Source organism: Panicum virgatum, chromosome 9N (assembly GCF_016808335.1).
Source record: "Panicum virgatum strain AP13 chromosome 9N, P.virgatum_v5, whole genome shotgun sequence".
NCBI lineage: Eukaryota > Viridiplantae > Streptophyta > Magnoliopsida > Poales > Poaceae > Panicum > Panicum virgatum.
In genome coordinates this window covers 17,029,305-17,054,483 of record NC_053153.1, presented here as the reverse complement: position 1 = coordinate 17,054,483, position 25,179 = coordinate 17,029,305, and the positions used below count along the sequence as shown (strand labels likewise).

Sequence of the window (25,179 nt, the reverse complement as noted above, 5' to 3'; positions counted from 1 at the left end):
CTGGTCGCAGTCGACAAATTCTCCAAATGAATCGAGGCTCGACCCATCGGCGAGATCAAATCCGAGCAAGCGGTTCTATTCTTCACCGACATCGTCTTCAGGTTCGGGGTCCCGAACTCGATCATCACCGACAACGGCACCCAGTTCATAGGCAAGAAGTTCTTGGCATTCTGCGACAGTTTCCACATACGTGTGGACTGGGCGGCTGTGGCACACCCACAGACGAACGGGCAAGTGGAGCATGACAATGGCATGATCCTCCAAGGACAGAAGCCAAGAATCTTCAACAAGTTGAACAAATTCGGCCGAAGGTGGTTCATGGAGCTACCCTCGGTCATTTGGAGCCTGAGGACGACCCCAAGCAGAGCCACATGCTTTACCCCGTTCTTCCTCGTCTATGGTGCTGAGGCCATACTCCCCACGGACTTGGAGTACGGGTCGCCAAGGCTCAAGACATACCAAGAGCAGCAAAACCAGCGAGCTCGCGAAGACTCGCTGGATCAAGTGGACGAGGATCGAGACGTGGCGCTCCTACACTCTGCGCGCTACCAGCAGTCTTTACGAAGATATCAAGCGCAGAGAGTACGGCGCCGAGACCTCAACAAAGGGGACTTGGTGCTGAGGCTTCGACAGGACAGCAGGGGCCGCCACAAGCTCTCACCGCCATAGGAAGTCCCGTACATAATCGTTGAGGTGCTCAAACCCGGCACGTATAAGCTGGCGAACGAGGACGGCAAAGTTCTCACCAACGCTTGGAACATACAACAGCTACGTCGCTTCTACCCTTAGTATTCTAAGCTATTTGTACATCGTCTGTACTCGCATTTTTTATTTCCCGAAATAATAAAGAAGTACGCCTTACTTGTTTATTTTTGGGAACCTTCCGGACCCTCGAGGGCTCGGACGCGCACGGACACTGAGGTACGCTCGGCTTTACCCTCAGCAAAGCCAAGCCTCCCTCGGGGGCTACTAGGGGGGAACCCCCGAACGTCCCTAAAAAATCGCCAATGTTTTTCGAAATATTTCCGTCTCGCCACTAAGCTTCCCGTGTCCTTGGAAAAAACAGACGCGAGGCGTAAGCAACTACGGTACGGGGCCGGCCGAGTCGCGGGGCTACCTACGCCTCCGGGATACGGCACCCCCCTCACCACCCCACGCCTACGTTGCTTATGAGCGCGAAATTCCTCGCAGACGTTTATCTAAGTCGCATACGAGAACACGGAAATAAAGTAAAGAAAACATGGGCTCGAATGCACAAGGCCTCGATGGGCCACACAGTCAATTTAACGAAAATGAATTTCTTATATTCATAAGATACAATTACAAAGTGTGATTACGATAAACACTAATCTATTACATGGGCTTCGAGGCCCAGATTTCCTACAGGCTACCATCCCCCCTTGCGGGTCTTCAGTGGCATCGAATTCAGCAATAGGAGGGATGTCGGCTTCAAGCTTCTCGGCGAGGATTGTGGCGAACTCCTCTGCGACTGCGTCGGCTTCGTCCATAATGGTCGACGCGGCGTCCGCATCAGCGTCATCGGGAACGACGTACCCTGACGACACCCTCTGGAGATCCATGAGGTAGTGTATCGAGGCCACAGCGAGGGCCCGTAGGACGCCGAGGCGGAAGGTGCTCTTGGCATGTTCGGCAATCCGACCGCCTAGCGCGCGCAGGCGGCTGATCACCGAACTGCCCGAGACGGCACCCTCTCCCTCGAGCCCTTAACACACGCTCACGGCGGTTTGCTCCAACTCAGCAAATTCCGCCTGTGCCACCGTGAGCGCGGTGTGAACTGCTTCCTTCGCCACGAACTCGTCAACCACCCTCTGCCTCAGCTCTGAGCAAAGGAAATCAATGTAAGCTACAAAAAGAAACAAACCAACGAAAATTCGAAGATACTTACCCATGATACTCTTCCGCGCCTCTTCCCTCTGGACTCAGGCGGCCTATTCGAGCGAGGACAAGGAGTTTTCCTTCTCTTTGAGGGCAGCCCCCACATTTTGGAGGGTCACCTCCTTCTTCTCGAGGGCCTCGCCCTTTTCCCGGAGGGTCCCGGTGAGCGCGACCATGGTCACCTCCTTGTATAGGAGCTCGATCTCCTGCTGCTCGAGCGATGTCCTGAGGCGCCGTAGCTCGGCGCTCTGCGCCTCGGCGTCCCGAGCCTTCTCCTCGAGCGCTGTCCAGAGCGTTGCAACTCGGCAGCCTGCGCTTCGGCCTCCCGAGCCTTCTGCTCCGGCGCGGCCCTCTGGACATCCCGCTCGCCGGTAACCCGCGCCAGATCCTCCTCCAGCGCCTGCTGACGTGCTCCCAGATCCGCCATCTTGGTGTTAGCCTCGATGTTCTTGAGCACTAGCTCGGCGTTGTGCTGCCCGAGCTGGCTCATCTGGGAGTACATCCGGGTCATCTCAGCGCTCTTTTCGCGCGAGATTTCCCTCAGCCGCTGCAAGAAAAAGGGTGTGGGTAAAAGCATGTTAAAGCCGAAACCGAATCCGAACAATTTTCAGGGGAAAGTATTTACCTGGCTGACCTGGTAATCTGTCCCCTGATGGAGCTGGAAGGCGCGGTCGAGGGCTTGTAGGATCTCGCAGCCGACGTTGAGCTGCGCGTTCTAGGCCTCCTCCTCCTCTTGCTCTTTGCGCAGGAACTCCGAGGGGAGCCCGGACGGGATAATCGCCCCGCGATGAGGCCCCTCAGACGTCCCTACCTCGAGCACATCTGCGCTGGCCAAGGCGAACTCGGCGATGTGCGCGGCGGCGCTTGCCGCGGCAGCAGGGTCCATGTCCATCAAATCCCCGTATTCCTCGCTGCTGTCCGGCAGCTCCACCACCGCCACCATGCTCCCTTGCGCCGTCTGCACCGGTGCCTCAGCGACGATACCCTCGTCCCGGGCCTCGATGGGCTCCGAGACGGAGGCTCCTTCCACCCCCGGCGCCCCTAGCGCCGTCTCTTCCTCTGCGACGCCCTCGACCTCAGCCCTCGGGGGCTCGAGGACGAGGGCCTCTTCCTCTGCTTGGCTAGGGGCGCTCCTGTGCTCCCCCACCAGTTTCCTCTCCTATAACCGGCCGGGCGGTGCTAGTCACGTCGCCCTGACCAGCCTCAACTTTGATGGCTGCCCGAGCGGCGCCGTCTGCGCTGCCCCGGCCGGTCTCCTCGGCGTCGTCAGCCTGTGCGGCTGCTTCAGCACTGCTCTGACTGACGTCGCCCTCCTCCTCCCATGCCCGAGCCTGCTGGGCCGCCTGGGCCCCTCGAGCCATCACCTCTTGTAGCTTCGCGGCCTCCGCCACGAGGTCCACGGCAGGCAGGGGCTGCGGCGCCGTGTGCGGTGTGCTGTGTGCTGTGTGCCCCGGTCTTGAGGGCCTTAGTCGGGGCGAGATGGACCGCGTCCTTGGCAACGGCCCCGGGCCTGGAATTCGTGGAACATAGGTTGAGGACAATGGGATCGAGAAATCGATCAAACACATAACAGAGATGAAGTCTAAGACACACACCCGGATCGAGCACTCATGCTCCACTTCCTAGCGGGGCTTCTTCGGGCCCACGGCACCGCTCCGCCCTCGAAGACTGCCCCGAGGGTGCCCCCCTCGTGTCGGCCTGGTGCGTCGAGGCTGCCAACACGGATGACTCCGCGCCCGCCGCAGACTCGTCGCCACGGATCAGCACCTGGAGCGCGGGCGTCTCCTCACCCACCGCCAGAGGGGACGACTCCCGCTCCGCCCCCTCGAGGGACGGACCCGCCGACGACTCCGCCGCGGTCCTGGTTTCTTCCGGCGCTGCCGGTGCCCCCTCGTCGACATCCCGCTGATAGAACGGTGGGGGACTCACGCCCGCCGCCGCCCCATCGTCCCCCCGAAGGTGGTCCTCGGCATCCGAGGCGTCCTCCTCCTCCTCGTCAGTGGACTCGGGCGTGTCAGGTCGCGGCTTCCCCTCTGAGTGCGCAATTTTGCACGCCTTGTCGAGTTTTGCCTTCCGCTTCCTTTTCCTCTCGGCCTTCGCCTCCGCCGCGTCCTTCTGCCTCTTCAACTTCTCTGCGTGCATGCGGTTGATATGGCGTTCTTCTGGGACCGGGGGCCTCGAGGAGTGGCACTTTAACCCCTGCAAAATACGACCAAGGCAGAGTCAGGGGCAAGGAAAGGGGCCGTGCAAGACATAACGAATTCGGAACCAGAACTCACCAGTGAAATGTACCCCGCCTCGGGGCGCATCTTGATCCTCCAAAGATCCTCGGGGTCGTGGGGGAAATCCGCCACCGCGTACTTCGCCCTTCGGGCAGCGGTGGTGCGGGAAAGCAGCTTGAACGACGTCCTCGAGCCCTCAGCCTGGCTCCCGGGGGTGAGCTTGTAGATCGACAGGGACCTCTCTATGAGAGGGATCACCCGCTGCCGGTGGAAGTTCACGATGACGGCCGCCGCCGTCAACCCCTTCTTCTCCAGATGCGCCAGCGCGTCGGTGAGGACTTCGAGCTTGGCTTGTTGCGCTGGGGGCGACACCCCCCAGTCCCACTTCAGTGGTCGCTCCCGGAGTACCCTGTTGGTAAACGCCGGGAGCGCGCCGTGGTAGTTCCGAAGGTAGAACCACCCTCGGCTCCACCCGGTGTTGTTCGTCGTCATCTTGCAGGAGATGTAGAGGTTCTTCCGGGAGTGACGCACGTGGAACGACAGGCCACCAGCGCACGCAAACCGCTTTGGCTGGCCCCGCGCGTTCTCGACGAAGAGTTCGCCACGGAACAGATGGATCCAGAGATCCCAGTGGGCTTCGATGCCGAGGTACCCCTCGCAGACGGCGACGAAGACCGCCGCCTATGAGATGGAGTTGGGGCTGAAGTTGTGCAGCTCCACTCCGTAGTACTCGCACAAAGCCCGCATGAACCTGCTGACGGGAACGCCAAAGCCTCGCTTGTGAAGATGCACGAAGCTCACAACGTAGCCCTGGGGAGGCTTCGGCTCGGTCTCCTCTGGCAGCGGGGAGATCCACGCCGGCGCCCCCGAGTCGGAGTTCTGCGGCAACAGCCGGTCGGCAACCAACTGCTCCAGAACAGCCACAGTAGCGGAGGACCTCCCCCACGGCAAGGGCTCCTGGATATTCGACATCCTTTCGAGTCGAGTGGGGATGTGGGAATGAGGGCTCCGGGATGACTAAGGTGCGCTCTCACTCTCCTTCTTCTTCCTCCTTTCGCTCTTGGCTGCGGGCTCAGGATGCAGGGGAGGCAGAGAAGGCAAAGCAAGGCGAAGGCAAATGGCCAGGTGAGACCAAAACAACCCCTTCCCTTTTGTTTTTATTCACCGCGACGAGCGGGTCCGCAGCCACAGCCCGAATCTACCGCATTGAATGCGGTAGATTTTGCTGTCACTGACGGCTGGGGCCCCACGACCGCGGAGTCTCCCACGTGCGCACATAGCAATAACTGCGGCACAGTAATCGGCGGGCGCGGCGCGACTGTTGCACTGTCCCATCCGTCCGCCGCCGCCCACACCATTTCGTCTGCCCGAGGGTGCCGCCTGAAAAGACGCGCCCGCACCGCACCGCACCGCACGACTCGGGCCATGTCACCCACAACCAGCGGAAGACCGGCGCGCGCGTGACTCGCGACTCCATGTCATTATCGAGTCATGACGAAATATTCCTTCCAGGGTTTCTTTACCCTCGAAGGAATCCCATTCCGAGGCCTTACTGATTAGGGGTTCGAAGCCTGGCCCGTCGGGGGTTCGACAGGCGCCCCAGATCGCCAGAGTCAGGGACTGCATGGATGTGCCGTACAAGCTACCCTCGAACGCGGAGTTCGAGACATCCTACGCAGTGTTCAAGGCCAGTCGAGGGTGCCTAGAAGGGGGGTCCCATCGAGGTAGAGCATCGAGCCCTCGGACCATATCGAACGGGTCCGAGCCCCGCCTAGCGAACCTTTGCAAGCGCTTTATGTGACGTGTCCATGGACCACGAGCCGACCCTTATCGAACGGGGCACGGACGTCCGCTTGAACTACTCGCTAACAGCTCACCGAAGCTGCCATAGCTCGCGGCCCGGGCATGGGTAGCATGGTGCGCTTCACCCCTCCTCCCCGCGGCAGGGCGACGAGGGTCGTAATCAAAGTCGAGGGTTCCCCTGAATGCCTTCACATGGGCCTGGGCTCGGGGGCTCCTCGCACACCTCGGTTCAGACCAAACCCTCGAATAAGTCGACAACTGTCGATTGTGAAATTCCGCGTGTCCAACCAAATCCCCCACTATTAACGCGCACCCGCTTGATGGTTAAGCTGAATGCCGGGTCGCTGTACCAGCACGAAGAATGCCGAGGACGGCTGAAAGAGTGTCGTTGCCGGCTGAAAAAGACGCTGGACGGCCACCCCAGTGAAGCAACCCAGCGAGGCGACGTTTATAGCCCTTGGACGAGTACAAATACTCCTCCAAGGCCTCGGGGGCTACACCCGCGGGTGCGCTGACGCGCCCCCACGAAGGAAACTCCACACATATTCGAGGGTTGTAACCCTCTGTATATCCCTATACCCTCGGTCAGCCTCCCCGTAAAGGAGAAAGGGACTTTATTGCTCAATGCAAATAAAGATTACAAAGGGTTACCGGCGCGAAGCCATCGAAAAATACAAACACGTTGCCACCTGCGTGGCAATTTTCCCTGTCTTGGGGGGGAGCAAGCGGTGAAGAAAGGCACCGAGCCCCTAGATGACACGACGGCCAGGCTGCTAGGGATGTGAGGAACAGCCCCCAGACCTCACGGGTCCAGCGGGATGCTCTCCTCGCAAGCTTTCTTCTAGCATCTCCTCCACCGAAGACTATGCGGGGGGTCGAGCTGGCGGACAGCACGCTCCACGTCATCTCCCCGAGAGCAACCTTGTTGCCGAGGGGGATGATGCGAAGAATAGCCACCAGACCTGGCACCAACGCCATGGTCAGGCATCTCCATCCCCCTTCAGGCTAGGGGACATCGCAGGAGCAAGACCCCACGGGCCCAATGCTCTTCTGCTGATCCCACTGAAGCTGGGGGATGGTGCGCACGCCCTCTCCGGTCTTCCCCCGCCGCTCGCAAGCATTCTTCTAGCACCAAAGCCTAAAAAGGCCAGGCCGCCCCATCTGGGGGCCGGTCACGAAAGGCAAAGGAAAACATTACAAGACTTAGGCGATGCTGGAAGAAAAAGCAGGGAAGTTGGAGACGAAAGGGAACCCCTCGACCCCTATTTATAGCTGCGTCGGGCACCAAGCTTCAGGCCTGTCGAAGGGCAAAGGGCTTGGGCCGCCCGTGACGACGCTGCACTCCACAAAAGAAAGATGCCCTCGGTCACCGTGCCGAGAGGCGACCGAACGAAATAAAGCGAAGCTGAGCCCCTGGACGCTAAACGGCGCAGCGTCGACTCAGGCCGACCGCCCTCGAACGGCACGCCGCAAGGCAACCAGGGAAACCGGGGCCAAGGCCCTGAGCACGGGACAGCGCGACGAAATGTAACACCCGTATTTTCAAATTAGGAACCTAAATAAATTAAATTAGGTTTTCTGTAGGTTCGATAAGGTTTTACTTATTTCCTTCTTGAATTTAGAGCATTTATCGCAAGCTTAAATAAATTAATTAGCCATAAAATAAATATAAGGAAAATAGGTGTGTGCACCTCATGCTGGTTTGCATTTTTATTTGCTTGTTGTTCAACTTAAATTCAAATCTTTGAGTTGAATTTAAATTGAAAGTGTTTGCATCGTTTTGGAAAATAGAAAACCATTCTTCCTCAATCTCTCTTTCAGCCCATCCCTCACCTTTTCTCTTTTTCAATTCCCGCGGCCCAGAAACCACCGCCGCCGGCCCGTTTCCCTTTCCCCTCGGCCCAGCCCGTCACTCCCTTTTTCCTTTCCCCTCTCTCACCGACGCGTGGGACCCGTTCGTCATCCCCGACCTCGGGGAGGACTCGGACTCTCCCCGAGTCCGGGTGGAGCGCGCCGCTCTGGCGTGGCCCGCACGCCCAGGCCCAGCCCCGGGCTATAAAAGCAACACCCCTGCGACCCCTGAACCCCCATCGAACCGAACCCGCCGCCTCCGCAAACCCTAGCCGCGCCGCCGCCTTTGAAGTTCCGCCGGAGCTCAATCCAGCGCTGCGCCGCCGTTCCGTCGCGCCCTCGCCGCTTTCGAGCCTTCCAAGAGTATCGCGTCAAGGTGGTGATGCTCTTTGATCCCTTTTCTCCCTCTATCTTGCTTGTTCGTGCGCGCATTAGCTCGCCGGAGCAAGCGCCGCCGCCGCTCCGCCATGCGCCGTAGCAAGCTCTGCTCCGCCCGCCTCAGCTAGTGCAGCTAACCTAGATCGTTTTACCGTGCCGCGCGCATGCTCCCAGTGCCATCCGCGCTCGAAATCGAGCCTCGGACGGCCGATCCGGCCAAGTCCGGCTGACCGCCGCCGCGCGTCGCCGTCTCAGTCCGCCGCCGGCCGTTTAACGCCGCCGCCGCTCGCCCCAAATCACTCAGGCCGTCCGATCTCGATCCAAGGGTCCTTAATAGATCTCATCGAAGTCAACCAAGTCCATCCCGGTCAACTGTGTCGTTTTTGCAAAGAAACCCCTGTGTTTTCCCATATTAGAACCCGCCGTCCACTGCAGTGTGAAATATTTACGAAACAGTCCCTGTTTTCATGAGTTAGCCCCTGAGTATAAGGTTTATTTGCGCTCTAGCCCTTAGATCTTGTTTTAGCCATAACTTTCTCGTTTTAGATCCGTTTTTGATGATCTTTACGCTCACGCGATCGTTGCAACGAGTAGTATAGTTTAGTAACCTCTTTTTGTACTGTTTATATTGTTTGGTGTACTGTTTCTTATTGTTTATACTTGTTTGCTTGCATGTGCGTGTTTGGTGCAATAGACGATCAGCCGTTCGAGGAGCAGCAGCAAGATCAAGGCTTCGGAGGACCGGACCAGCAGCAGTTTGAGGAATGCAAGTGGACCCTTGATCATACTTTTGACCCATGAAATCACTAAATCTATCACATTTACTTTTATGTTCATGCATGAGTCTATAATTTGAGGGGAACCGAGTTAAGGACATGCCTAGTATTGTATACCTTATTCCTTGATCAACTTGGGTTTAATTTCATGTTGGGGTAGCTATGCTAGTCGCTTTACCTTGGTTATGGATGGATAATTTTACAAATGTTGTACTTGTTTACTTCATGTTCATGATGGCTTAATGTTGTTAATCAAGATCATATGTGTTAATTGGAACATGGAGAACCACCCAAGAAAACAGTACAACCACAATATCATATGGCTCTGGTCTTGGCTGATTAATTAGAAACTCTAGCTTGTGACAATCTTACCGAAAGGGCAAGAGGGGATGCATCGACGGGGTATAGCTCGGTCCTCTTGGGGCAATTGGTATTGTTTAATGGTCCTTTGGCAAGGTACCACCTCATTAGGACAGTGTTATGACCGCTTTGACTTGAAACCTTAGCGGGTTGTCATAGGTTAGGAAATCTTTGTAAAGGCCTCGTAGCGTCCCTATGCAGTCATACCTAAGGAAGTGTGATATGGTGCTTGGCCCGCACTTGCATGGTTGGGTTTAAAGTTCTTCGGAGCTTTTACGCGAATTGTGGTGAAAGTGTACAACCTCTGCAGAGTGTAAAACTAACCGGTTAGCCGTGCTCACGGTCAAGAGCGGCTTGGACCCTCACATGATAATTGAACTTGAAGTTGATCTAAATCGATGTTTTACTTATGGATATGTTGTATATTTTTCATATATGCTTATCTTGTGGGTTTAATGGTATATAATTATATCTAGTTAATGCTTGCTAATAAAATATGATCAACTAAAATTGCTGAGTGCAGTTAAACCATGTCAGCTATTCCTTGAAATAGCCTTGCATATATTATAGTTGTTTCCCTACCACTTGTTGAGTACCAACCATAAGTGTACTCACCCTTGCATACTTGCTGCTCAGACCGTAATAACAACTGCCCGGAGTTTCCAGAAGACTTTGAGGATTTCTAGGCGTATGTCTCCCAGTCATCTGCCTGTGCTGAAGAAGATTCCGCTGCTACTCTATAGACATTTATTTATTCGTTTAAGACATTCAGTTTTGTAATAAAGTCTTTAATACTCTCTTTACGCTTGCACTAGTTGTGATATTCACTTTATGTTTAATCATATGTGTGTAAACTGATCCTGGCGCACATATGAGATGCATTCGGTTTGCCTTCATAAACCGGGTGTTACAGAAGTGGTATCAGAGCAGTGCTGACTGTAGGACGTTAGCCTAGATAGAAATGGTCGAAAATTAAGGTCTATCTTGCTTAGTGGCCATGCTCTTTCATGCTTATTTGCTTAATCTTTATTGCTAGCTTTTATCTCATCCTTGATCGTATACTTGTCTTTTCCTTCAAGTATATTTTAAAACCTTTCTATCCTGTTCATCAGATGGCCAGAACCAGGCAGACTGCACGCAAGCGCACTGGAGGTCGTGCCTTCGCCCGTCGTACCGTTCCTGCACCCGCTGAGCCAGTACCCGCCCCAGCACCTGCTCCAGTTCCAGCTCAGCCGGAGGAAGGGGTTGAGGAAGTACCCGGGGTGGATTACTTCTTCGATGAAGACCAAGAAGGCAACATCCGGGAAGTCGATGCGAACGGGAACATACAGCCATCCCTACCGTCGCCTACGCCAGTACACGATCTAGGCCCGCCACTGGCCTATTTCGAAGCTCAGGTTCTAGCGACCGCCGTCGCTGAAGGAGGAGAAGAGGAGGAGCCCCTGGAGATGTCAGAGGATGAAGCCCCAGCACAACCATCTGCACCTCCTGCTCCAGCAGCTTCAGCGCCTGCACCAGCTGGAGGAGACCCGGAAGGCCCAGAGGACCCGGGCGATGAGGATGATGATGAAGATGATCAGAATGATGACCCGCCAGAAGAAAGGGGACTGTAATGCGTCTACACCTCAACCCACGAGGAGGGTCATTTCCCCCTGCTGCTTCGGGACGTGCTGGAAGAGCTTCACAACCCCGTGGCTCCCATGTACGAGACAAGGCATTATGAAGACCCAGCGCTCGGCGACTACTTCGTCACTCGGGTCCACATAAGGGTGGATACTGGACCCCGAGGCATGATGACCGTCTCCGCACACGACACCTCGACACCCATGGCGACCTACCGTGCCGCAGTCAGCCATGCTGCCATGAGGGCTCTCTGGTCTCTCAACCACACTAACCACCGAGACTTGGAGCGCACAGACTATCAGCACCTTCCCCGCCGTGCTCGTGGGACAGAGCATACGGAGTTGACACTTGGAGAGGACGAGGAGAACCGCGTCAATGTCACAGTGCGAGCTCTCGCTGGAGTTGACACGGACTTAAGGAATGTCGTCAACCAGCTGGACGACACCCAAGACCGACTGAGAGAATCTCACCACAGGATTCGCCAGCTAGAGGCCCAGCTTGCAGGAGAGGCGCCTCCACCTGTTCCAGAGGAGGAGCCTCCGCATCCCGCCTTGTCACCCCTGCGCAAGAGGCTTCGTTTCGGCGACCGTGGCTACCAGAACCGTTTCTATTAGATGATAGGCTTAAGAGTTTAGGTTGAGTCTTGTAAAGAGTCTTTTTGTAATCGCTAGCTCGTGAACGTTTGTTTAAGGGTGTTAGTTAATCAGTGTGTTTCAATGCTTGGTTTTATGAACATTTGTGAGTTGGTTCTTTGTAATGATTGTTGTGTAATTATGGAGTGATGACCATGATTGCATCAAGTTTAATAAAGTTAGCTAGTTAGTAAAGCTTGGGGTTATCCATTTTTTTATATTGTCTCTATCTCATCCTTGCACCTATATTTTACCATGATTATTTCATGAGTCTTACTTGTCTAACCGGTCAGATGGTGAACACCAGGTCCGGATCAGGAGTTGATCAGCCAGCAGTGCAGCGTCAGAGAAGAGGCAACAACCAGCAACCCAACAACATGAGTGGAGGCAACAACCAGAACAACGGGCCACCGCCACCACCACCAGCAGGGATGGAACAGTTCTTTGCTGCGCAGACACAGCTGTTGACTCAAATGGCCAACGCCATGGCCAATCTACAAGCACAAGCGAACCAAGCTCCAGTACCACAGCCGCTACAGAGGGATCGCCACCGTGACTTCATGAGTCACAGACCTCCTACTTTCTCCCACTCACCAGATCCTCTTCACGCCGATGACTGGCTCAAGACCATTGAAAAGATGCTGAACATAGTTCAGTGTACAGACAGGGAGAAGGTACTGTATGCTTCAGGTAGATTGGAAGGAGCTGCAGCAGACTGGTGGGATGCTTATACCGCCGCCCATGTTGATCAAAACACCATCACCTGGGAAGAGTTCAGGAATCAATTCAGGGAGTACCACATACCTGAGGGTTTGATGAAGCTGAAGAGGCAGGAATTTCTAGCTCTGAAGCAAGGGGGAATGTCCGTAAGTGAGTATCGGGACAAGTTCATCCAGCTGTCCCGCTATGCCTCCGCAGACGTGGCCACAGATGGGCAGAACAGGACTACTTCAGGCTAGGGTTGCTTGCACCCATCAGATATCAGTTGTTGGTGCACAGGTTTGATAGCTTTCAGAAACTGGTGGATAATGCCATCGCCGTGGAGAATGCTCGCAAGGAGATGGGCGAGCAGAAGCGGAAGTTCGAGTCACAAGGCCAGTCTAGCAATTCGCGCCCGCGCTTTGGACCCCCGCAAGGTAACCAATACCGCACAGGAGGACAAAATGTCAACTTTGGGCAGAATCAGTATCAGTACCAGCGCCCAGCTCAGCAGTACCAGCAGAGTCAGCAGTCAGCTCAACGCGCCACTCCCCAGCAGAATCGTCAGAACACTCCAGCCGGTACCCCTGTGAGAAACAACAACCCCGCACCTTCTGGAGGCAATGCTTGCTTCAAGTGCGGTCAGCTTGGGCACTTTGCTCACGCTTGTCCCAACAGGAATAACCAAGGTACGCCAGGCCAGTCCAGTAACAGTGGGCAGAGACAGACCCCTCAACAACAACAGCCACAGCAGCTGAGGAACAACAACCAGACTCCCCAGGGTAACCGAGGACAGCAGAATTATGTTCAAGGGAGGGTGAACCATGTTGCTACGGAGACCGCTCAGGAGGCCCAGGAAGTTGTATACGGTATGTTCTTAGTCAACTCTGCCCCTGCAACGGTTTTATTTGATTCGGGAGCATCGCATTCTTTCATTTCTGCTCAGTTCGTAGCAAAATATGGTATTCCCGTACATTCTATGTCAAAACACATGCTAGTTAGTTCACCCGGGGGAAATATGAAGGCCATGTACCAGTGTCTTGGTGTCGGATTCCAGATCTTGGGTAGAGAATTCCGTGCCAACTTTGTAGTATTGGATACTAGAGGAATCGATATCATTCTTGGAATGGGATGGTTGAGCAAGGTTGACGCAGTGATTCAGTGTGCCAAGAGATCAGTGCTCCTCACTAGCCCAGAAGGTGAGAGGTTTGAGTTTGCCGCAACCCCTCCAACATCAGCAGATTGTACGGTGAATCGGATGAAGGCTGCTATGATAGAGGACATCAGGATAGCATGCGAGTACTCAGATGTTTTCCCCGATGACTTGCCAGGTATGCCACCTGAACGTGACATTGAGTTCATTATAGATCTTTTACCTGGCACTGCACCTATTGCTAAGAGACCATATAGAATGTCCGCTGGTGAACTAGAAGAACTTAAGAAACAATTAAAGGAATTGTTAGATAAGAAATTTATTCGAGCTAGTTCGTCACCTTGGGGAGCCCCAGTGATCTTTGTGGACAAGAAGGATGGTACACAGAGGATGTGTGTGGACTACAGGTCACTAAATGAAGTTACTATCAAGAACAAGTATCTGTTGCCCCGTATAGAAGATTTGTTTGATCAGCTGAGAGGAGCCAAGGTATTCTCCAAGATCGATCTGAGGTCAGGGTATCACCAGTTGAGGATACGACCGTCGGATATTCCCAAGACCGCATTCACTACCAGATATGGGTTGTATGAATATACGGTCATGTCATTCGGGTTGACCAATGCACCAGCTTACTTTATGTATTTGATGAATAATGTGTTTATGGAGTATCTCGACAAGTTTGTAGTGGTGTTCATCGATGATATTTTGGTGTACTCCAAGAATGAGGAAGAACATGAGGAGCACTTGAGGCTTGTTTTGCAGAAGCTCAGGGAGCATCAGTTGTACGCCAAGCTCAGCAAATGTGAATTCTGGTTGAAAGAGGTTTCGTTTCTTGGTCATGTTATCACAGATGGAGGAATTGCAGTTGATCCCAGCAAGGTCAGAGATGTGTTGAAGTGGGAACCACCTCAGACAGTGTCAGAAATCCGGAGTTTCTTAGGACTCGCAGGCTACTACAGAAGATTTATAGAAGGTTTCTCCAAGATAGTGAAACCCCTTACTTCACTACTGGAGAAAGGAAAAGAGTTTGTATGGTCAGATGAGTGCCAAGCCAGCTTTGAGGAATTGAGGAGACGATTGACCACAGCACCAGTGTTGGCTATGCCGGATATCCACAAGAGTTTTGATATATATTGTGACGCATCCCGGCAAGGATTAGGTTGTGTGCTGATGCAAGAGGGACATGTGATTGCTTATGCGTCTCGTCAGTTGAGGAAGCATGAGCAGAACTACCCCACTCACGACTTGGAATTAGCAGCCGTGGTACATGCCTTGAAGATATGGAGACACTATTTGTTGGGACATAGATGTCAGATATATACTGATCACAAGAGTCTGAAGTACATCTTCACTCAGAATGATCTCAACCTGAGACAGAGAAGATGGTTAGAGCTCATAAAGGATTATGACCTGGAGATACACTACCATCCAGGGAAAGCTAATGTGGTTGCAGATGCTTTGAGCCGCAAGAGCCATGTAAATGCAATGAGAGTTAGGCAGATGCCTCAAGAATTGTGTTGGGAGTTTGAGAAACTCAATCTTGGTTTTGTTGGTCACACTGAGGGAATCACTATAGAAGTCGAGCCGACTCTTGAGCAAGAGATACGGAGGGGTCAGCTTGAGGATGATAAGGTCAAGGAGATCAAGGAGCTGATAGAAAAAGGCAAGGCACCTGATTTTACTGAGGATGAACATGGAACCGTGTGGTTCAGAAAGAGGATATGTGTGCCAGAGGTGGATCATCTGCGAGAAAAGATTCTAAAGGAAGCCCATGATTCCGCCTACTCGATTCACCCAGGCAGCACCAAGATGTACCAGGACTTGAAGGAAAGATATTGGTGGTATGGTATGAAGCGTGACGTTGCAGCTCACGTGGCCATATGTGATGTGTGTCAGAGAGTCAATGCAGAACATCAGAGACCAGCCGGTTTGTTGCAACCATTGAAAATACCAGAATGGAAATGGGAAGAAATTGGTATGGATTTTATAGTGGGGTTACCACGTACAAAGGATGGCTATGACTCCATATGGGTTATTGTGGATAGGTTGACAAAGGTGGCTCACTTCATTCCAGTGAAGACTACTTACTCGGGAGCCAAACTGGCAGAACTATACATATCCAGGATTGTCTGCTTACATGGGGTACCTAAGAAGATTGTGTCCGATAGAGGTACTCAGTTCACGTCTCGATTTTGGCAGAAGTTACATGAGTCAATGGATACGAAGTTGAACTTCAGCTCAGCTTACCACCCGCAGACGGATGGGCAGACAGAAAGGACCAATCAGGTGTTAGAGGATATGCTTAGAGCTTGTGCTCTAAAGCACGGAGGCAGTTGGGATAAGAGCTTGCCGTATGCAGAGTTTTCATACAACAACAGTTACCAGGCTAGCTTGAAGATGGCACCTTTTGAGGCATTATATGGAAGGAAGTGCAGGACTCCATTATATTGGAGTGTTACAGGAGAAAGCCAGTTGTTCGGCCCAGAGATCATCAAAGAGGCCGAACGACAAGTACAGATTGTCAGGGAGAATCTGAAAGTGGCACAGTCGAGGCAGAAGAGCTATGCAGACAAGGGACGTAGAGAGTTGATCTTTGAAGAAGGAGATTTTGCGTATCTCAAAGTGTCACCTATCAGAGGTTTGCGCAGATTCAAAGTTAAGGGGAAGTTGTCACCTCGTTACATCGGACCATTCAAGATCTTGGCCCGGAGGGGTGAAGTAGCTTATGAGCTAGAACTACCGGCCCGATTATCCGATGTGCACAATGTGTTCCATATATCTCAGTTGAGAAAGTGTTTGAGGGTGCCAGATGAGAAATTGCCACTGGAGGAACTGAATGTGCAAGATGATCTGACTTATACTGAGTATCCGGTCAAAATTCTGGACATGTTAGAGAGGATTACTCGGAGTAAGAGGATACGGATATGTAAGGTTCAGTGGAGTCATCATGCAGAGGATGAGGCTACTTGGGAAAGAGAAGATGAGTTACAGGCAGAATTCCCCCAGCTCTTTGCTAGCCCAGCCGAATATCGAGGACGAGATTCCTTTTAAGGGGGGTAGGTTTGTAACACCCGTATTTTCAAATTAGGAACCTAAATAAATTAAATTAGGTTTTCTGTAGGTTCGATAAGGTTTTACTTATTGCCTTCTTGAATTTAGAGCATTTATCGCAAGCTTAAATAAATTAATTAGCCATAAAATAAATATAAGGAAAATAGGTGTGTGCACCTCATGCTGGTTTGCATTTTTATTTGCTTGTTGTTCAACTTAAATTCAAATCTTTGAGTTGAATTTAAATTGAAAGTGTTTGCATCGTTTTGGAAAATAGAAAAAAATTCTTCCTCAATCTCTCTTTCAGCCCATCCCTCACCTTTTCTCTTTTTCAATTCCCGCGGCCCAGAAACCACCGCCGCCGGCCCGTTTCCCTTTCCCCTCGGCCCAGCCCATCACTCCCTTTTTCCTTTCCCCTCTCTCACCGACGCGTGGGACCCGTTCGTCATCCCCGACCTCGGGGAGGACTCGGACTCTCCCCGAGTCCGGGTGGAGCGCGCCGCTCTGGCGTGGCCCGCACGCCCAGGCCCAGCCCCGGGCTATAAAAGCAACACCCCCGCGACCCCTGAACCCCCATCGAACCGAACCCGCCGCCTCCGCAAACCCAAGCCGCGCCGCCGCCTTTGAAGTTCCGCCGGAGCTCGATCCAGCGCTGCGCCGCCGTTCCGTCGCGCCCTCGCCGCTTTCGAGCCTTCCAGGAGTATCGCGTCAAGGTGGTGATGCTCTTTGATCCCTTTTCTCCCTCTATCTTGCTTGTTCGTGCGCGCATTAGCTCGCCGGAGCAAGCGCCGCCGCCGCTCCGCCATGCGCCGTAGCAAGCTCTGCTCCGCCCGCCTCAGCTAGTGCAGCTAACCTAGATCGTTTTACCGTGCCGCGCGCATGCTCCCAGTGCCATCCGCGCTCGAAATCGAGCCCCGGACTGCCGATCCAGCCAAGTCCGGCGGACCGCCGCCGCGCATCGCCGTCTCAGTCCGCCGCCGGCCGTTTAACGCCGCCGCCGCTCGCCCCAAATCACTCAGGCCGTCCGATCTCGATCCAAGGGTCCTTAATAGATCTCATCGAAGTCAACCAAGTCCATCCCGGTCAACCATGTCGTTTTTGCAAAGAAACCCCTGTGTTTTCCCATATTAGAACCCGCCGTCCACTGCAGTGAGAAATATTTACGAAACAGTCCCTGTTTTCATGAGTTAGCCCCTGAGTATAAGGTTTATTTGCGTTCTAGCCCTTAGATCTTGTTTTAGCCATAACTTTCTCGTTTTAGATCCGTTTTCGATGATCTTTACGCTCACGCAATCGTTGCAACGAGTAGTATAGTTTAGTAACCTCGTTTTGTACTGTTTACATTGTTTGGTGTACTGTTTCTTATTGTTTATACTTGTTTGCTTGCATGTGCGTGTTTGGTGCGATAGACGATCAGCCGTTCGAGGAGCAGCAGCAAGATCAAGGCTTCGGAGGACCGGACCAGCAGCAGTTTGAGGAAGGCAAGTGGACCCTTGATCATACTTTTGACCCATGAAATCACTAAATCTATCACATTTACTTTTATGTTCATGCATGAGTCTATAATTTGAGGGGAACCGAGTTAAGGACATGCCTAGTATTGTATACCTTATTCCTTGATCAACTTGGGTTTAATTTCATGTTGGGGTAGCTATGCTAGTCGCTTTACCTTGGTTATGGATGGATAATTTTACAAATGTTGTACTTGTTTACTTCATGTTCATGATGGCTTAATGTTGTTAATCAAGATCATATGTGTTAATTGGAACATGGAGAACCACCCAAGAAAATAGTACAACCACAATATCATATGGCTCTGGTCTTGGCTGATTAATTAGAAACTCTAGCTTGTGACAATCTTACCGAAAGGGCAAGAGGGGATGCATCGACGGGGTATAGCTCGGTCCTCTTGGGGCAATTGGTATTGTTTAATGGTCCTTTGGCAAGGTACCACCTCATTAGGACAGTGTTATGACCGCTTTGACTTGAAACCTTAGCGGGTTGTCATAGGTTAGGAAATCTTTGTAAAGGCCTCGTAGCGTCCCTATGCAGTCATACCTAAGGAAGTGTGATATGGTGCTTGGCCCGCACTTGCATGGTTGGGTTTAAAGTTCTTCGGAGCTTTTACGCGAATTGTGGTGAAAGTGTACAACCTCTGCAGAGTGTAAAACTAACCGGTTAGCCGTGCTCACGGTCAAGAGCGGCTTGGACCCTCACATGATAATTGAACTTGAAGTTGATCTAAATCGATGTTTTACTTATGGATATGTTGTATATTTTTCATATATGCTTATCTTGTGGGTTTAATGGTATATACTTATATCTAGTTAATGCTTGCTAATAAAATATGATCAACAAAAATTGCTGAGTGCAGTTAAACCATGTCAGCTATTCCTTGAAATAGCCTTGCATATATTATAGTTGTTTCCCTACCACTTGTTGAGTACCAACCATAAGTGTACTCACCCTTGCATACTTGCTGCTCAGACCGTAATAACAACTGCCCGGAGTTTCCAGAAGATTTCGAGGATTTCTAGGCGTATGTCTCCCAGTCATCTGCCTGTGCTGAAGAAGATTCCGCTGCTACTCTATAGACGTTTATTTATTCGTTTAAGACATTCGGTTTTGTAATAAAGTCTTTAATACTCTCTTTACGCTTGCACTAGTTGTGATATTCACTTTATGTTTAATCATATGTGTGTAAACTGATCCTGGCGCACATATGAGATGCATTCGGTTTGCCTTCATAAACCGGGTGTTACACGAAAGCGCCAGCTGCCGAGCAGCAGGCGCCATCATCGCCCTGGCCCCTCTCAGTGCACGGACACGTCTTGTCCCCGAAGCAAACAAACAAAAAGGCGCGTGCCTCGAAGCTCTCTCCCCGCAGGCGCACTACCCCGACCGGCGAATCGTCACATCCACCGGGTTGGCGCTCAGGCGCGTCCGACGGGTGCGCGGCATCGACCGGTCACATCAAAGAGGAAAGTGCCGAATTACCCTTTGGCCGAGTCCCTCGACTCGACCAAAGCCTCGGGGGCTACTGTCGGGTACCACGGTTAGGGACACCCTAATCGGGGTACTAAGACCACTCCAAAGAACGCAAACATGTGTTAAAGCAACTGGGCCCACGAAGGCCCGCGGCCTCCTTCCGATCTGGAAGAAAGGAAAGGACTCAAAGAAGCCCAACACGCGGCCCGCCGACACAGTGCGTTCCATCCACGCTCCCCTCGGACCACGGGGCAGTTTCCGCCTCGCTCGAGGGCTCCCTTCGAGACCCCTCGACTGCGCCCCGCATCTCCGCCTCGCTCGAGGGTAGCGAACCTACCCCCGAGCGGGTAACTCGTCTCCGCCTCGCTCGAGGGTAGCGAATCTACCCTCGAGCGGGCAAACCATCTCCGCTTCGCTCGAGGGCAGCGAACCTCCCTCGAGCAGGTAGCTCGTCTCCGCCTCGCTCGAGGCCACCCCTTGGCATAAGGGACAAATGGCTCCGCCGCTCAACCGCCCGTCGTACGGAGGCATTGAATGCCAACCACTCCCCCGCAGTGCTCGAGACAGACGGTGTCAGGCCGCCATCCCCCACAGCGGTTGTGACCGGATTCCCATCCGCCAACTCCGGTCACTGCTCCGCCATCCCGAGCACTGTGGCGCACTGTGGGACCTGCGACGCGGGACGAAGCGCGCCTGGCACTGCTCCCGTCACTATTCTGCCAACTCCGGCCGTCCGGATTCCACCTCATCACACGTATGGCCCCGGGCCCACCTCCTGCCTAGGAAAGGGTCCGGCGATGCCATGTGGCCCTCCAAAAGGGGTGCACAGTACACGCGGCCGGAAGTCCCGGACGTCCCCCCTCGAGGAGGTTCGGGACCTCCACGCAACCCTCGGACCCCCTTAGTGCGCGCACCAGCACATTATCCAGGAGGGTCCGGGACCGCCGCGTGCCCCGCCACCACTGGAGCATGTAAGACCTTGGCCTATGGGGCCCACGGAACGCCATCACGCCACGTCTGGAAGACAGTACACCCTACAATGACGACCACGCCGCCTACTGGGGCTGGCAGGACGCCGGCACAATCTCTGCGAGACCAAGGACGATATCCAGGACGACCGCCATGCCCGACGCCATGCCCCACAGTGTACTTCCTACAGTGTTCGACCACTGCACCCCCGCGATTCGGGGGGAGGACGACGACTTCAACGTTCCCCTACTCATGTACACCGCCCCTCCTTGTGACTATAAAAGGAGGAGGCGGGCTTCCTTAAAGGGGGATGTTGTCCGGACGTGGTACTAACGTTGTTCTGACTTTTCTGAACATCAGCGACCACGGTCTCCTACACTCGTGTTCATTACCACACTCTCAGCACCACTGAGCATTCGCCTCAACCGACTCCTCTTCTAGCAGAGACTTGGGAGCCTCTCTCCCTCTCTCGCCTTGCTTGTACCCCCTACTACAAGCACTCCGGGTGCAAGATAATACAGTGCCCTCGCACACCTCTTGGCTGGACGTACGGCCCCGTGGCCGGAACCAGGATAAACCCGTGTGTTACTGTGTTGCCTCTTGCATCATCATCTGGGACGAGGAAACACGCGGCATTTACTAGTTGGGATCCGGACCCCCGGGTCAGGACACCGACACTATGTAAAATGTGAAGCCTGGAATGGGTTTAGATTTATTCATCTTATATAATAGCTGGATTAATTTAAATATAGAATTAAATAAATTTAAATATGATGTTGATATTTGGTTTCTAAAACCTATGCTCCAAATTTCTATACAAATAAAATAGTTTTGTATTGCAATGTAGAATAAGCAGATTTTCTTTCCGAGAAATTTGTGTTGCAATATAGAATAATAAGCAGATTTTTATATATGAGAAGTTATGGCTCTTGGTTCCTGGAGCTCAGGAGCTGTATATGCAGATTCATCTATTTTTCAAACAGAAGGTTTTTGTTGATTTGAACATGTTTTCAAACAGAACTTGGTTTTACAACTCACGCTAAAAGTTGATTAAGACCGACTAGCCCAGCCTATAAGTATGCAGGGTAGCTCAAAAATGATATGTATACGTAGATTATATTAAGTCCGGGGCCTGGGCGCCTGGCACATTGATGTATGGCTGCTCCAGTGTGAGAAGTAAATTTCCTTGCAGAGTCCTTCGACGTAGGAACCCAAGTGGATTGTAATTATTCAATGGAGCAACTTGCATCAAGTTAGGTTACTTGACCAATTCAAGCCCACAAAATACCTGATAAACAATTAAGTTTGGCTTCACCTAAAAGTTTTGGAAATAATAAGACATCAAGTAGCAACCAAAAGATGAAATTTGGACGTATTACGGACCTTGTCAAAGCTTCAAAGTTTGACAGAGACGCCAGGGTCCCTTTCTCTTTGCTTTTCCCCCACTCTTGTCTGCCAATCACACTATGCTAATAAATTAATCAATAAGTTAGGAAGTAATCGTACGTTCAAATAAACCAATAGAACTTTTAATTTCAAAGTTATTTTAACTGTTGTTTTGTTGTTCACATAAGACTTAATTGTAGCTAATCATTTGAATTATGGCAATGGAATATATATCTTCTTTTCTACTTCAATCAAATCTGAAATGCATTTTCTTAGCGTTACTTGGGACACATGAAGATGTTGAAGTTAGTTGGGGAATTAAATATGCTCTTCCATTAAATGTCTCCAAATCTCTTATGAAATTCCCACGTTGGAAATTATTGATGTCTCATATATCACGAAACAATAGTGACATGGCATGGTACTTGCAATCTGTGCTGATCTGGCATCATGCCATATATCACGTTATGCTATTGTGGAACACCAGCCACACTATCTCCCTGTTGTGCTCAATAATAGACTAGCATATATCGAATTTAAACGGTGCAAAGTGGCAATTGAACCCCAAATAAAGGTCCAGGAGAAGGGGCTGAAATAAATAATAATCAGGATAATGGAAGTAATTCACCAAACCTTCTTGATTGTATTAATCATAAGATAACTAGCCTACAAAAACTTAGCTAGCTAGGATATTTCTAAATTGATTTGGGTAGTAGTATGTTTTGTTAACTTCATAACAACATGATATTTGCATATTGCCTGAATTTTTCTCAAATCTCACTCAGTTTTAATGCCCCTTGTACAGAGCTTAGTAGGTCGTTTGATTGAGTGTTGATTTGATATATGATATGTAGAATAATATAGAGTTTCTTGTGATTAGATGACGAAACATAGTGTCCTAATCTTTCTTGTATGTCTCTTTCAGGTTGGACAAAAACAAACAGATGCATGTACCCTGCACGAGACGCTAACTAAACACTAGACTAAAGGTCACTTTCAGTTGAAAATCCTGAAAAGGATGTGGCTATTAGTCGTGGCTAACTGATATTTAAAGTTAATATGCGTGAAACTATATGCCTGTGTACTAAAAAGTTTAGTTTTAACTGATGTGACTGTAGTTCTATGGGACTCTCGTGAAGAAAAGAGAAACACTGTTTTGAAAATTGTGGACATGATTCAATTTCACCATTTTCAATTACTGAATTTGTCTGGATTTCACGGTATATATAACGCCTTGTGCTTCAGAGAATGAAGTTGCAGTTTAAGAGTAATTTAGTTAGAGAAGGTAAGAGAGATTCTAGGACCACTTTAATTTGAAGAGAATGCATAGTGTGGAAATGTAAACCATGTCTTGTACAACAGGAGAGCACCATGTGTAAAATTTGTTTCTAGAAAATAGATGCTAGGCTGCTTGCATTGTTCACATGAAAAATACACAACCATATGAGCAGAGCAGTGGCTTCCCTCAAGGAACTGGTGTCTGTTTTTCATTTTCTCTGCACACCTGTTGTCCTTCAAAGCTTTTGTCCAGTCTGTCTATAGGCCCATCCCTACTTTCTGTCTAACCCGGACTACTTGGTCAAGCTCAAGAAGTCCTGTCAGACCCTAATGTATGTTGATTGTTGAACTTCCAGGCTTCCGGGTTATGACGATTATTGAACAACAAAATTCTGCAATTCCAGGCTTTATCTGGCCCAAAATTTACACATCAGGTTTCAAGTCTGGTCGGGTCTAAGAATTTGCAGCCTCTTCCTCAGCAGCTTCCATTTGTAAAGCTCCCAAGAGCCCAAGGCACTACCCGTCAAGATTCAGGAGCAACGCGTTCACTGTTTGCGCAAGCAACTGAAGCCATTTCATCCTCCATTGTTTTTTCCTCCAAGCTTTGCTCCACACCCTTATTTATACTCTGTTCACCCACCTCATACCTGGCAGCAGAAGTGTTTCACCTTCACCGTGCCTCCAGCAAGCTAGAGGTAAACCATGGCGCTCAAGCGCAAGGCGGCTCCCGGCTTGGCCGACGACCTGATGATCTCCTGCGGCGGCGGCCAAAGCCACGCCGCGTCGAACAGTTTTGCGCCGGCAGCGAGGTCGAGGGAGTCGTGGGCGGAGGCGGTGGGCGCGGTGGCGGCGGCGCAGCGGGGGCGGAAGCGGTTCGTCGGCGTGCGGCAGCGGCCGTCGGGGCGGTGGGTGGCCGAGATCAAGGACACCATCCAGAAGATCCGGGTGTGGCTCGGCACCTTCGACACGGCCGAGGAGGCCGCGCGCGCCTACGACGAGGCCGCCTGCCTCCTCCGCGGCTCCAACACCCGCACCAACTTCTGGCCCCGGGCTGCCGGCGACGCCGCCTTCACGCTGCAACAACCGCCGCCGTCCGCGCTGCCCTCCAAGGTCACCAACCTTCTCCTCCTCCGCCTCAAGAAAGCACGCAGCATCAGTGCCGGCGCCGTTACACACGCACAACAAGAGGCGCCGGTGCAACACCGGCAAGCTCAACAAGGGTACGGCGGCCAAGACGAGTACAGCTTCCAAGTCGACGACTTTCTCAGCTACGACGGCGGCGCCTGCGACGAGCTTCAGGTAGTGAAGCACGAGGTGGTGTCCAACTGCTCTCAGGAAGCGGAGGACGAAGGCGACGGGGAGGTGGGCGTGGAGGAGGACGATGAGGCGCCCTTGGACTTCGGATTCATGGACAAGCAGCCGTCGCCGGCCAGGGAGGTCGACGACGCGGGGCTCTACTCGCCGTTCGAGATGGTGGTGGCGGACGAGCTCGGTGGCACGGCGGAGGTGGAGCCAACGGGGCCGATCAACGAGGTGATGAAGAGGATGAAGTACGAGAGGAAGATTTCCGCGTCGCTCTACGCGCTCAGCGGGGTGTCGGAGTGCCTCCGCTTGCATCTCGGCGACGGCGGCGGCCACGCTGGTGCCGGGAGGCACGAGCTGCTGGCGCTCTCCGGCCTGAGGGGCGCGTGCAGGAAGCAGCAGGAGGAGCAAGAAGTGGTAGACGACGAGGGAGGCAACGGCGCCGCCGTTGGCCATGAGGAGAGCTCGAGCTGCAGCAACAGCACCTCGTCGGAAGCGGCGAGCTCGTCGCCGGAAGCAGCAAGCTCTCCGCAGGACGCGAAAGCTGCCGAGAGCGACATGCTTCTGTGGAGCTCCCTCGATCTCCCTCCTATTTGCTAAATTTGGTTGTTATAGATAGGAACGATAAGTTTTCTTTATTACCATAGTTAGTTGCACTAGAATCTATTGGGTATACATCAGGAGCCCTATTCCTCGGGTCATAGTTTGGCTTATTACTTCGATATAATCTACTGGGAAGTGACATGTTTTTGCTTACAGAAGAATTGATAAGAACCTAATTTAATGAAAGCATATGGCTTAATTAATTACCA

General features: G+C 52.2%; 1 protein-coding gene across 1 annotated transcript in view; it reads left to right on the top strand.

The window, feature by feature from the left end:
* The window catches only part of LOC120692935 (ethylene-responsive transcription factor ERN1-like), a 36,788-nt gene extending 11,609 nt beyond the window's left edge, over window positions 1-25,179 (top strand). The window contains exon 2 of the mRNA XM_039976320.1: window positions 22,713-25,179. Coding sequence (XP_039832254.1) covers window positions 23,768-24,967 — 1,200 coding nt within the window. The 5' untranslated portion in view covers window positions 22,713-23,767 and the 3' untranslated portion in view covers window positions 24,968-25,179. The remainder of the gene's footprint in view (window positions 1-22,712) is intronic.